The following is a 14,243-nucleotide window of genomic DNA, read 5'->3' on the forward strand; positions in this document are numbered from 1 at the left end:
TTGCAAACTTTCTATATTTAAAGGAATTAGATAAACCCTAATGTCATAAAACAGAACTTGAAAACTGTGATATTCATCCATGTAAACAAAAGCAATAGAAATAAAGTGAATTTTGGTTGTTTGAAAGGTTGACCCATCTCATCAAACTGTTTTGAAGCTTCTCTGTATGAACTTTCAAAATTGCCTCTGCAACTCCCTGAAAAATTAGTTTGAGTCCATGATACATGAGGTGTTATTTATTTATTTGTTTTCTATAACTGCCCATCTCAACTAATGACTCTGGACAGTACACAACGTAAACTGTAAAAAAAAATTGTAAGGAGAGCAACAGGCAAGTTTGTGAAATCACATCTCTTTCTATTTTCTCCCTGAATTATGTGCAAGAAATAGAATGGTTCTTCAGTACTCAGTAATATTAGAATACTATGACCTATAGATGAAGACACCAATTAATAGCACCAAGAACGTGGTGATGAATACACTGGATATGTAATAGAATTCTATCCATCCATTTTTTTCCGAAACCTACAAATCCTTAGTTTTTTGATATGTATTCTGGTTTCCGTCTGACTCATCCAGAATCTTTAGAGATTAACGCCATAGACCCTGCAATAATGGACTTCCTAGATAGTGTTTGCATCCAAGCATTTACCAGGGCCAACTTGGATATTATAGAGAATTATAGGAAGCCAGGTAGCATAATTTAAAAATAAAATAAACTATACAAGAAAGCTACATTTGGCATTGCTTACACTGGCCCAATATCTGATCTTTTCAACATAGATCACCCTGTCCTTGAATGGGTAATTAAAAATTAACATTTGAACTTCTGTAAGTCCATGTATTTGCCATACGCTAAATAAATAAATTGATATTGCTATTATAAATTTGCATGAAATTATATAGGTCTATTAATCTTTTCCCACTAAATTAAGAAAAACAAAGAGTTAATAAACACAGAGTTTTAGTGTAATTATTTTTGAATATTCCATATGCCTAGCAGATTAAAAGAAAATTTTACTGACAGTTTTCTCACATGGGTAATAAGCAATTTAAAGCATATATGACATTATACATAACACCCAATGCTTCCAAATTACTTTTTTAAGCAATGGAATAGTGTACATTATTATTTTCAGAATCCTGGACAGATGATTCATTTGCTATGTAAGACTTTTACAAAACATTTACAATGTTTCATATTTATCTTTTCTTAGATTACTTTGGAATGAAGGAGAGGAGGAAGCCGACATTACTATTACTGAGCTAAAAACTACAGAAGATAAATACAATGCTCACTTTTATTAACTTGGAACAACGATAATAAAAGGGTTTCCGTTTTACTAATTATCCTACAACGTAAGTGAAATAAACACATAACATCCCACTATTATTTGCATGTGGGTTCAACGGAAACCAACGTGAAAGGTTATTAATAGTTTTTCACGCTGATTTCGATAGCTTTAAGTGCAGCTTTATTTATTTTATCAAATGTAGAGGTCACCTGATTCCCTAGATCAGTGTTTCCCAACCTTGGCAACTTGAAGATATCTGGACTTCAACTCCCAGAATTCCCCAGCCAGCATTCGCTGGCTGTGGAATTCTGGGAATTGAAGTCCAAATATCTTCAAGTTACCAAGGTTGGGAAACACTGCCCTGGGCAGCTTAGAATTTTAAAAGAAAGAGGAAAAAATACAAACATAAAACACAGTAAAAAAAAACATGCATGTAGAAGGGGGAGGGGAAATCAATACAAAGGAAAACAACCTAACACCCACTCTTCCTCAAGGCCTGGCAGATTTCCACAGACCTTTGAAATATCAAAATGGAGCCATGTGTATCCCTAGTATAGTGGTTCCAGAGGACAGCCATTGCAATAGAGAAGGGCCACTTCTAGGATCCCACCAGATGCTTTTACATCAGATTATAGATTGAGAGCTTCTAGACATAATAACAGAAGCATACATTCCTTTCCTTCTTTATATCAGCAGCAGGATGGGTTTGCCAGCATTTGAGATTTCCTTATTCCCACTGAAGCACCCAAGGTTCAGCACGAATGGCATGACTGAAATGGAAAATATCTGGAAATGGAAGATTCTTTCACTTATACACTGGAAATATTTTTAATGGGAACCATTCAAGAATCTCCAAAATGTGCAGTCTCACAAAATGCATATTTTGATGCTGTTACACACAATTTCTATGCTATTGTTTCATTCTCTTTTCGTGATCTCTGTAACATTCCCAAAGTGTGTATGTAAAAATACATATGCATGTTCCTTCTCCATATGTAGAGATTTTAGTTAACAGTTAAGTGTAATAATTCTACAATGCAAATTGTAACTGTAAAGCCACACGGTGTCAAAGCAAAAACATGCCCCAAACTTCTGTCTTTAACTTGAGAACTAGCTGGAGTGGATAGTAATCAAGAGCCAGAGAAATTAGTACAGACATATTTATTATTTCTAGAAACACAGAGCATCCGTCAAGGTGCATGTAAAATATCTGTGTGTTTAAGACATAAGACCTTTTGTTACTGTGTGTTGCATTGCAAAAGAAGCCACACAAACCATTGCAAAGAAGTGAGTAGTAGAAGTGAGCAGGTGATTATTTAAATAGTTTTCTGATGCAAAGAAGCCATGTAGGAGCCTTAGGGAACAAAACAAACTGAACCAACTAATCTGTCATCTCTCCTTCCAGAACAACAGGTGCCTGGAAGTCTGAGCAATATATTGACCTAGTAGATCAAGCTCCCAGAGGGGGTTGGAAATAGCTCAAAGAGGGGCAGTAGATCTGTGGCAAACCATATATGCTTCAAGCATTTCTCCAGTTATTTTTCTTTAAATAAGGAACATTTTATTTGCTAAAGCATCTCAAGGAACAGTGAAGCTGAGATGTTAAAAAGTTCCTGCCTGTCCAAATACAAACTCATAGACTAGAAGGACCTTCCCATGAGGCAGCTTCATATATTCACATTTTCAAGCAAAATATGAAAAGGGGGAGGCAGGTGAACATATTCTTGGCTCCTATCACCCACACTATCTGAATTGTCTGAATTCAAATTATTCTGGAGTTTCCTGACAATAGACTTAATGGGTTTTTAAATATTACGTTATAGGATACTGTAAACTTGCCCAGTTCCATGAATTCACCTCTTCCCACGAAATCTGATCTCATTGAATCTTCTTATGCAAATAAAGCACCCTTTTACCCAAGCCTATAGATCAACCAAACATTTTCAGTGCACTAAGTATATTTGACTAAATTAAGGGTATTTCTACTGCATCCATCAAAAAGAAATGATAACAATTGTCTTAGTCTGTAAAAGATGCACATGTGTTATGCTTGTTGGAAAAGACATATCAGTAGTAAGAACCAGAAAGATAACAATATATTTAAGACCTTGTAAACCACTGTTGTAAACTACATAAAAGAGAGATCAACACTTAACAAGGTGCAATGATTGTTGAATTCAGCACCTGAATTCCCATTTGCAAAGACATTTAGTTTTACTATTTTTCTTGTTGTTGAAGAGAAAATAAAAAGGGTCCAACGCAAGGGAGCTTTATAGTGCTCTTAAATCCAAATTTAAAAGACTCTGTGGGAGAACACGCTACAACTCACTTACTTTTTAAATTCTCTGCCATTAAGATGGCTAGTGGCTTCAATTAGTTTAAAATGAAAGTGAACAAACTCATGGGGAAGGGTATGTGGAATGAGCCAAGTGAAATATATTGGACACCTTGGCTAAATGGAACCCCTTGGGCCAGAGATTGTGGGCTACTGAATATTAATTGTTAGGAGACAATAGGGGGGAGGGAAAGAGAATCATTAATTTTGGGTTGAATTTTCAGAAACACGTTTTGGAAAGCAAAATTCAGGTATAGACTGTCCTTTGGTATCATCCAGTAAGTTGTTCTATTGCATCCCACAGCCTTGTGCTATCAGCTAAGGATCAAACTCAGATACTCCGATTTTGATCGATTTTTTTTTAAAAAAAAGCTTTTCTAACAACATGCAGGCCTCTTGCCCTTTGTGCTAGCAATTCTGCAGCCTCTCCCTTGTTATCTTGAATTGGCTCTTGTGTGCTTTGAACATCACTGTACAAGGGTTTAGACAAATGTTCACTCTGGGATGTAGTCCCTGAATGAATTGAAACTGAGACTCCTGCCTGCTGAAGTTAGACTTGAATTGGCATGAATTTTGGGAATCTTTTCCATTAACTTAGACGATGCTCGCCTCTTGAAGGAACCTGGGGAAAAATGCCCTTGCTTCATCAGCTCACCATATAAGGTGTTGAAGACCACAACAGTCTCTTCATAGCTGTCTCTGGTAGAGATCTCATAGAAAGGATGCTTCAGAGCCTTGGAGAGATTTTCTCCATCCTCAAAGGTTACCATTCGGTCAAACTGCAGGTCCTTCTTGTTTCCAACAATCACAACTGGTGGTTCTCCACTGCCACTGTTCCGCTTTGGGCTTGAATGGATATGGTTGATGAGAAAGCACAGCCTCATCACCTCATCAAAGCTACATCTGTCGGTGACAGAATAAACTACAGCAAATCCATCTCCCCACTTTATCTTTTCTTCAATTTGGAGAGAATCTTCCTCCTAGTCCAGAAAGAGAAAACACAGGTCAGTGAAAAAATGACACTCTCTTTAAAGGAACATCAGAATTCCTCTACACAACTGGTTGTGGCAAATACTAGTTGTACAAAGAAAGTCAGACAGCTCCCATTAGATAAGGTTTTAAGTAAAGTGGATGAACAGCAAACAACAGGGCAAATTTATCCAGCATCCCTCCCATTATAAATCCATTATGTCCAAAAGATGAAATTTATCTTTGGCCTTTGTACAATGCCATGTGGTTAATACTTAGAACAATTGCTAATACTGTACTTAGAAAGTGAGTTTGATCATTAATAAATTGTAGCATTCCCTAAATGTGGTTCATAGATCAGGACCAGTCTTCATTAAATGGAATAAAGAAGCCCCCCCCCCCAGTGCTTGAAAATATTTTTTAAAAATGTTTTCTTTGTCCTTTACCACATTGTTGTCAATCAGAGAAGAAACTGACAATCAATCAGTCTGACCCTTAATAGCTTACTTTGCATGTGCAAAAGTGATCTACCATTTTTTATGCATAAAAAAGGAATAAAGATGGGCTTCCAGATAAATAAACTGAGAAATCTGCATATATACTAAAGGATTCTATTAAAACCTAACTGCTTAATAGTATCCTGCCACCTAGGATAGAAGTAATTGAACAGATATTTAATCCAACTTGCATATATCTGACCTGTTAATTTAAGGGTTACCGTATTTCTGTTGCCAAAATGGTAGAGCTGGCTTAATTTAGAATAAGCAAAAATCATTGCTTGAAATACAGTATAGCATTAAAAAATGACCACCCAGGAACTAATATCACATGATTTGATTTGGCTCTTTGGAGCTAATGTCATTTTAAGCTGTAGTAATTAATACCCCCAGCACCTGTGCCAGGAGGCCCTTGGGGCATCTTAACAAGGAACAACCAATTGATCAAAGCACAGAGGCAACCTGTGTAGACACAACAAGCTGATGTTTACAAATTCTTATTATATTTTGCCTCTCTCTGTATTCCAAATTTGGAAATTGCAGTAAGAACTCAATAAGAGGAAGCAGTCTTCATTTTTTCCATGTTCCTTTTGACAGACAGGCATTCTCTGGCTATTCTGGCCAAAGCATCTTGTTGGAAATCATCTGATTTTTTAAAGTCACAATACAGTACTGTTAAAATCTTCCCATCTTGCAAAGATACTGCTTTTTCTGTCACATGAACTGTTTTACTTCTAAATCCATTCTCATTTCTTACACTCAGCCTTATCCAACATCTTTGTAAATTCCTTGGCCAATAAAGAATTCTATTTTATTCTATTTCTTCTTTTCCTTAAGGATCTGATTGTCCTGGAATTTGTTTGCTTATCACACCTTCCATGTTATTTCGAAATTTTGGAATTTGTTTGTTTATCACACCTTCCATGTTATTTCCCTTCTACTTGCTCCATGATTTTATCATGGCTGTGTCTATGTCTGTGACCAAAACCATTATCTATAGGGAGAAAACTCACCTCACAGGGTTGTTATTGTTGTGGAAAAAATAGGACAATGTAATGGATATGCTGACCCTCTTGACTTATTTGTAAAAAAATAACAAAGGTGGGATACAAAGTGATAATCTTGGAGTGTGCTAACATTTGTTTCTCTTCATAAAATCTGCATGCATTTTAATAAGGCACGTTATAGTTACTGTATTTTCCGGACTATAAAACACACCTTTTTCCTCCCCCAAAAAGGCTGAAAATTTGGGTGTGTCTTATATTCTGCATGTAGCTTTTTTGAAGCTTTTTTCCCAGCCCTAACTAATGATCTTCCCAGCTCTTTCTTATCTTGTAGGCTCTTTCATTGTTACTCTCTGCAAAGAATGTTTTTCCAGCCCTAAATCTTTGCAGGCTTTTTTTCATTGCACTACTTGCTCCAAATAAGTTTCTTTCCAACCCTAATGAGACGCTAACGATGGTCCTAGCTCTTGTAAGCTCTTTCATTGTTACTCTCTCCGAATAAGGTTTTTTTTAAAGCTCTAACCAGGGGATAAAATAATGTGCTGAAGCTGACCAGACTAAAGAAGCTAGACAGATGAATACCTGGTAGGCAGATTTCCCCCCCCTATCTTCCTCCCCCAAAACTAAGGTGCGTCTTATGCTGTGAAAATACAGTAATAACAATAAAACAACATATTATTAGGGACAAATGCAGCTAAAACACCATGTATTACAAAAATTAATCTAAAACCCAAAGTTACTTTTATATGTTGGGTTTTTTTATTTTTCACAAAGTTTATTCATTTCTTATTTGTGTTTGCCAACCTTGGCAACTTGAAGATATTTGGACTTCAACTCCCAGAATTCCCCAGCCAGCTTTCGCTGGCTGGGGAATTCTGGGAGTTGAAGTCTAAATATCTTCAAGTTGCCAAGGTTGGGAAACACTGCTTTAAGGTTCAGAGAAAGAGTGATCCATACTTTCCCACTACAAGGGCCAAAGATGTAACTTTTCTTATGGGGGATTTGTTCTTGCCTTTTGGCATTTTTAGCGTTCACTGCAGTATACTTTACCATTTCTACAGGGCCATTCCCCTCCCCACACTTTTAACAATGAAACCACTATAACCATACCTGCCCTGCTGTGTCAAGAATTTCAAAATGAACCATATCTCCATCTATGATTGCTGTGTGCCGGTAGATCATCTCTGCAGAACAGAAACATTGTGTGAGTCGGTGAACTTAAAAATAAAGCTTTTTAAATTCTTACATGAATTTTTTTTAAAAAGTTTTTAATTTATAATTCAATTAAAAACAAACAAACATAAAAAAACAAAAAGACATGGACATGACGTGATATTCCAGTTTACATATTTTCACTGAGTTATCTCTCTAAATATAAGTCTTTATTCCAGAAAAATGGAACTAATACTGTATATAAAATGGAGATATATCTATATAGATATATCTCCATTTTATGTAGAGTATTAGTTCCATTTTTCTTCTCTGACAATATGAAAATCTATACATCTCCTATTTATCGCTATATTAAATTCCCACCAATAGCATAATGTTTCACAGATTTCAAAGTATTCTGATTCATTTTTATTCTTTACTTCCATGAAGTTTTTTTGACAGCCTTATGTCTCCAGAAGTGTTGAACAAACTTTCTTTACTCCCAAGATATCTGAGACATGAGAGGAATTTAGTCGAACACGTCTATTGGGTACCAAGTGGGAGAAGGCTAATATGGAACACACATTTGGTCTTTAATAAGTCTTAGGATTGTATATTTCTTGATATTCCTAACACTTCAGTGCAATAATCTTCAGTATATTTATAGTAAAAACATACAAAAATATAAATCATCAGATGTTAAGGCTTACTGGACAAAGAAGTGGTCTTTTTTTACCAGAGGTTGATCTGTATACTTAAAATAAGGAGAGTTAGGAAGAGTTGTACAGACAGAATAATGTCATAGTAAAAGATTCTACCTTTATATTTTTTTTAAAAAAACACCTGACATAGCCTCCAGATGTCCTCTAATAGTTTCCATTAAGTTATTTTAAATACATGACTCAACTCATATTAAATGTATTTAACTCATTTAGAGGTTTATTTAATTTAGTATAATTTATGTTTAGTCCTGGCCATGCTGCTATTATTAATATTAACATACCATTCAAAGGTCAAGTATAGTCCTCCGATTAAAAGAACTGTATATCCTTATGCTGAATGAGAGAAGAACATAACATAAGAATACCATGGCTTGGAGGAGGCACTGGTGACATTCCTGAGAATTCACCAAAATGTAAGCATAAATAGCACTAGAGAAACACAACCGCGGCATCATGTTTATATATTTCTGGAAATAACAGTTAAGACATAATTGAAGGAAGCTAAATAGAGGGAAGGGGAAGGAATGGGTGGCCACTGTTCACAAGGGACTAGGTTTAGAGCATTAAAAGTTCAAGACTGAATAAGGAAACATCTGGGAACTCATCCTGCAAGTGGTTTAATATGAAGGCACAAGAGCAATAAAAACTCACACAAATCTTTCTGGCATTCATAAAGTGTGGGGAGCAAAAGAAAACCCGTCTTTTGGAAATGCATTCTGGATGGGGCAAGTCTCTGGGTCAATTTCCTACAGTTCATTGGTTTTTACAGGGGGCCTCCAATCCTCGCTTTCCGGTGGTTCATCGTTATCCAGCCTGGAATCTTCCCAGAATATTGAGGTCTCTGACTGGGCCTCCTTATAAACTGCTGAGATCAGCTAGTCTCCATATCTGTTATGCAAAGTGGCTTCCCTGGTGCCATTACTCAGGCCCGTCTTCAGCGCTCTCCATAAGAAAGGATTTGTGTGTGTTCCATCTAGACCATGTGGTTCTCCAGTTAGACCCATCTTTCATCCCCAAGATGAATTCCTCCTTTTACAGGTTTCAGGAGCGCTTTTGTCCCAAGTCTCAATCAGAATTGGGTCCAAAGCCTCCCCAAATAGACTCTGGCCTTTGAAGAGAGTGGAGGCCAGGTGCCACTTATGGCGGGCTGACAGAGCTGATGCATGCACCTCACTACCACCGTGGCACCTATTGCCTTGGAGGCAAAGCGGGACATAGGGAGGGTCGCATCCATTGCAAATTGAGAGGCCACAAACACTTTGTTCAGGTCTTGCTGCCCACACAGGTTGGACGCAAGAATTTGTTCTTGTATGAGTCTCAGCCAAATCAATGAAGAACGTGCAAAAAAAGGAAGCAATCAAAGAAGCTCTGACTGCCCAGGAGGCTCCCTGGTGAGTCATGATAAGAGCCTGTTCAACCCTCTTGTCTTCAGGCCTTAACAACACCTTTGATTCCCCTGGTGTGTAAGGCCGCAACCGGAGCACATTTAGAAGAGAAGCCTACTCCGGAGCCAGGTTGAAATGCCTGCAGTCAACCAAAGAAAGCATGGGCCCAGATGCTAGGGCTGACCATTGTCTTGGATGTTGTCCAGGAATAGCTGCGGAGCTGGAACAAAGTCCACCTCCAGTGAAAACTCCATAAACAGGGGATCCAGCTGTGTTGATGCTGAGGCCACAGAATATGGAGTCAGGACATTTAGCTCAGCAACAGAGCGTGGCTTGTAGAGCAAGAACTTGAAGAGCCCCGGTGGAAAGAGGACTGGAGACGCTTGTTGTTCCTGTGACATTCCTCCATCCTCTGATAGCCTATAGTCACCCTAGTCAATTAGTCGCTGATGATGACCAGAGCGATCCCTATATGGTTGAGGCACCAAAATCGAGGTAGCTGAGGGCTCTGGCTAGCCTGCTAGTATACAAAAGGCTTGGAAGCCAATAGACCAGAGAGCCAGCCAACATAATTAGCAAAGGAAACTCAAGCGACTTATCCAGTGCTTCTCAGGCTGCCAGAGACTAGGTGGGAATATGGTGTCCACCTTAACATCAGCAAAATGGAGCAGTAGTTATTTAGAGACGTGGGAGGGAGAAGGTAAAGCTCCCTTGGTATGACGACCTGGTGTGTCACTCTTGCGTCAGAGCTGAGGAAGAAAGTTCTAGGACAGTGATGGCGAACCTATGGCATGGGTACCACAGGTGGCACATGGAGTCATATCTCCTGGCACGCAAGCTGTTACCCTAGCTCAGCTCCAATGTGCATGTACGTGCAGGCCAGCTGGTTTTTGGTTCACCCAGAGGCTCTGGGAGGACATTTTTGGCTTCTGGAGAATCTCTGGGGGGGACGGGGAAGGGTATTTTTGCTCTCCTCAGGCTCCAGAGAAGCCTCTGGAGGGTCCTCCAGAGATTGGGCTGTTTCAGGGCCTCCTTGGAAGGCAGGGGAGGCCATTTTTGCCATTCCCAGGCATTGAATTATGGGTGTGGGCACATGCGCATGTGCGACAGCACACGTACACACGCTTTCGGCACCTGAGGGAACAAAGGTTCGCCATCACTGGTCTAGGAAAACCCCTAAGACCACGCTGCCCCCTTTGTGTCCAAGATGCCTCACTTTGATGGTAGATCAGGACAAGCCCTGCACAGTTCAAGGGGTTGAAAGGCACCGCCGAGGCATGAGCCGGAGCTCAGCTGCTGATTTGCCCGAGACCCTTGGATCTCACTTAGTAGGAGACCCATGATACTGAAACAGTATACTGAAACAGCCTGATCGATTGAACAATATCAAGTCTCAATTTGCAATTCAGGAATGGAGATCAAGTAGCCACATCCGTCTAGTCTGAGGACCGAGTCAAAGCTGTGTCCTAGGAGGGCGGATCCTGCCAAAAATTATAGACTCGGTCCTCATTCTGAGTGGACGAAGACAACCCATCCTGAATGCTGGCTCCATCCACAATGGAGAAATGCAGAATATGAAGGAGGTAAAGGAGACAGGAAAGTTTGTTAAGTAAAGATGGAGCACCAGTTCTAACTAACACTAACAGTTCTAATTAAGGAAAGGCTTAATGAACTCAATCTGTATAGTCTGGGGGACAGAAGGGAAACATTTAAATATGTTAAAGGGTTAAACAAGGTTCAAGAGGGAAGTGTTTTCAATAGGAAAGTGAACACAAGAACAAGGGGGGCACAATCTGAGGTTAGGTGGGGGAAAGATTAGAAGTAATGTGAGAAAATATTATTTTACTGAAAGAGTAGTAGATGCTTGGAACAAACTTACAGCAGACATGGTCGGTAAATCCACAGTAACTGAATTTAAACATGCCTGCGATAAACATATATCCATCCCAAATATGCCCATGTTACTCAAACACTCCGCAGTCTGCATTGGTTGCCGATCAGTTTCCGGTCACAATTCAAAGTGTTGGTCATTACCTATAAAGCCCTTCATGGCACTGGACCAGGATATCTACGAGACCGCCTTCTGCCGCACGAATCCCAGCAGCCGGTTAGGTCCCACAGAGTTGGTCTTCTCCGGGTCCCGTCGACTAAACAATGTCGACTGGCGGGACCCAGGGGAAGAGCCTTCTCTGTGGTGGCTCCAACCCTCTGGAATCAGCTCCCTCCAGAGATTGGAACTGCCCCTACCCTCCTTGCCTTTCGTAAACTCCTTAAAACCCACCTCTGTCGTCTAGTGTGGGGGAACTGAGACATCTCCCCCTGCCAATGTAGTTTTTTGTGCATGATATGACTGTATGTATGTTTTTTATATTGGGGTTCCTTGCTTTTTAGATTTTTTAAATGTACCATTGTTATTTTAGATTCTAATTATTAGATTTGTCATTATATATTGTTTTTATCATTGTTGTGAGCCATCCCGAGTCTGCGGAGAGGGGCGGCATACAAATCTAATTAATAATAATAATAATAATAATAATAATAATAATAATAATAATAATAATAATAATAATAATATACAAGAAATAGCATAAGGGCAGACTAGGTGGACTGTGCGGTCTTTTTCTGCCGTCAATCTTCTATGTTTCTATGTAACACAGGCCTCATCCTACTATCACTGCTGCACCACCACAGCAATGATGATGGGTAGAAATGTGACTGCAAAACCATAACAAGCTACTGAGCTGTCCTTTTGCTTCAGTGAAGCAATTCTGCATTCAGCATGGAGAATCCATGAAGGTATCAGAAATGTTTGCCATAGGCTTTAAAAGAAAGCATGTCAATAGTGCGATAAAATGAGGCCCTGTCAAAACTCACCAGGGGAAAGGCAGAAAGTTTACCTGCTTAAAAAAAAACATGCCTGGAAGCCATCTTTCTTTCCAATCACTTTGTTCTTTATTGAATTCTCATCTCTACCTTCTGAGTCCCACGTGACCAGGCCACTACCAGCCACATTCATTCATCTTGGCCCTAAAGGCATTCTCTTTTTTTCTCCAGACAAAGAGGCTGGTACTGTACTTAACAGTGTGGAAAGGGAGGGGAATTGCCATGTTCTGCCTAAGTATAATATCCACCTTTGGATTTATTCTGTACCTCCTAATTATGCCTTACTCCTAAAAAGAATAGGGAGAGATTTTAGATTCCATTTCTTTTCACCCAAAGAAAGGAATAATTAAATCTGTGGTGTGCTAAAATATTTGATGAAGATTTATTTGGAAATACATCTCTCTCTCTCTCTCTCTTTAATATTCAGTGGGGTTTACCACTTAGGGATTATATCCTTAGAGCTGGAAAAGATGAAAAGAAAAAAAATAGTGTTTAGGATCCCCCTCACCCAAAGCCATGACAATTTCTTTTAAAAAACTAATGGAAACATGTTTAGTAATTACCCAGGAATTTATAGTTCACAAAAAGTTGCTCTCCACTTAGAAAAGTTATCTGTCAAAATCATCTCAAAGTGTAGTAATTCCAGTCATGGATTTTGCCTTGCTACTTCCATACAGTATAGCAATGTTTCTTGGGAAACATTATATTCTGCATAAACAAACCATAATTGCTAATTAAAGCACCTCCCTGAAAGTTGTTCCAGTTTTCACAGCAAGTTTTGTTGCTGCTCTATTTAAAATATCTGAACTTTTACTCTTACAAAGCTATATTCAATGTAGTTATCTAAAAAGCAGCTTTTACTTTCATGGTTATAACAAAGCAAGGAAGTGAAATTGAAGAAAAAGTAGGCCACAGTGAATATTAGTCTAATTTCCTATGATTACTTTCAAATTCACAGCAAAAATGAAAAATAAAACCATTATAAGCAGGTAGAAGACTGCTAGCCTGAAAGCTAAATGAAAACATGTTCATCACGGACTAAATGTGCAAAAAACTCAGAGATAAAATAAGCACCCTACAGAATTAGATTTGTTGCATCACCCTTTATCATAGTAGATTTGGACCTGTGCCTACACAAATTTTTCAGGGAAGAAATTGCAACCACCAAAGAAATCTGAGAAAATTGTAGGATATCTTGCAAGGCAATATTGTAATGAATCATTAGGTCTTGAAGATATCCCCTAAATAGTTGTTCTTTTAAGAATTCACATTTGAAATTACTGGCCTCATAGCAACAATACATAATTCACTTTTCTAATCGGGCTTAGTGTCAGGGTTTTTTTTAAAGGACCAAATGTAGATCCAATAAATTATAGAATGAGAAAGTTACCGGCAGATAGATTGATTGATTGATTGATTGATATACTGGTTGAGTGAGTTAGTGATATTTATATGCCGCCCAACTCCAGGACTCTGGACTCACAATAATCACAACAAATAAAAACAGTATAAAATACAACAGCAAAGATTAAAATACATAAACAACCCAAAAAGTCATGCACACACTCAATCATTCCTAATCCCAGGCCTACTAGAAAAGCCAGGTTTTAACAGCTTTCCAGAAGACTGGTATAGTGAGGATAGTACAGATCTCTGGAGGCAGTTGGTTCCACAAGGTCGGAGCCGCCACAGAGAAGGCTCTTCCCCACGGCCCCGCCAACCAACATTATTTGGTGTAGGGGACCCGGAGAAGGCCAGCCCTGTGGGCTCTTATTGGCCATTGAGAGGTAGGAGGCAGAAGGCAGTCCTGTAAGTAGTCTGGTCCTAAGCCATGTAGGGCTTTAAAGGTGATAACTAACACCTTGAATTGCATCTGGAGACCGACTGGTAACCAATGCAGCTTGCGCAGAGTTGGAGTAATATGGTGTACCTCAGTACACCCGCTATCACTTGCACAGCCACATGTGGTGGGAGGTGATGAGGGTGTGAGTGACTTATGTA

The 14,243-nt window shown here is 38.9% G+C and overlaps 1 protein-coding gene across 1 annotated transcript in view; it reads right to left on the minus strand.

Annotated features, from left to right (window-relative positions):
• Positions 1-2,439: 2,439 nt before the first annotated feature.
• The window catches only part of LOC139175162 (ras-related and estrogen-regulated growth inhibitor-like), a 44,247-nt gene continuing 32,443 nt past the window's right edge, over positions 2,440-14,243 (minus strand). The window contains exons 3-4 of the mRNA XM_070766073.1: positions 7,211-7,284; positions 2,440-4,610 (exon numbers count right to left, since the gene is read on the minus strand). Of these exons, the coding sequence (XP_070622174.1) occupies positions 4,125-4,610; positions 7,211-7,284 (560 nt within the window). The 3' untranslated portion in view covers positions 2,440-4,124. The remainder of the gene's footprint in view (positions 4,611-7,210; positions 7,285-14,243) is intronic.

This window comes from Erythrolamprus reginae, chromosome 1 (genome assembly GCF_031021105.1).
Source record: "Erythrolamprus reginae isolate rEryReg1 chromosome 1, rEryReg1.hap1, whole genome shotgun sequence".
NCBI classification, from domain to species: Eukaryota; Metazoa; Chordata; class Lepidosauria; order Squamata; family Dipsadidae; genus Erythrolamprus; species Erythrolamprus reginae.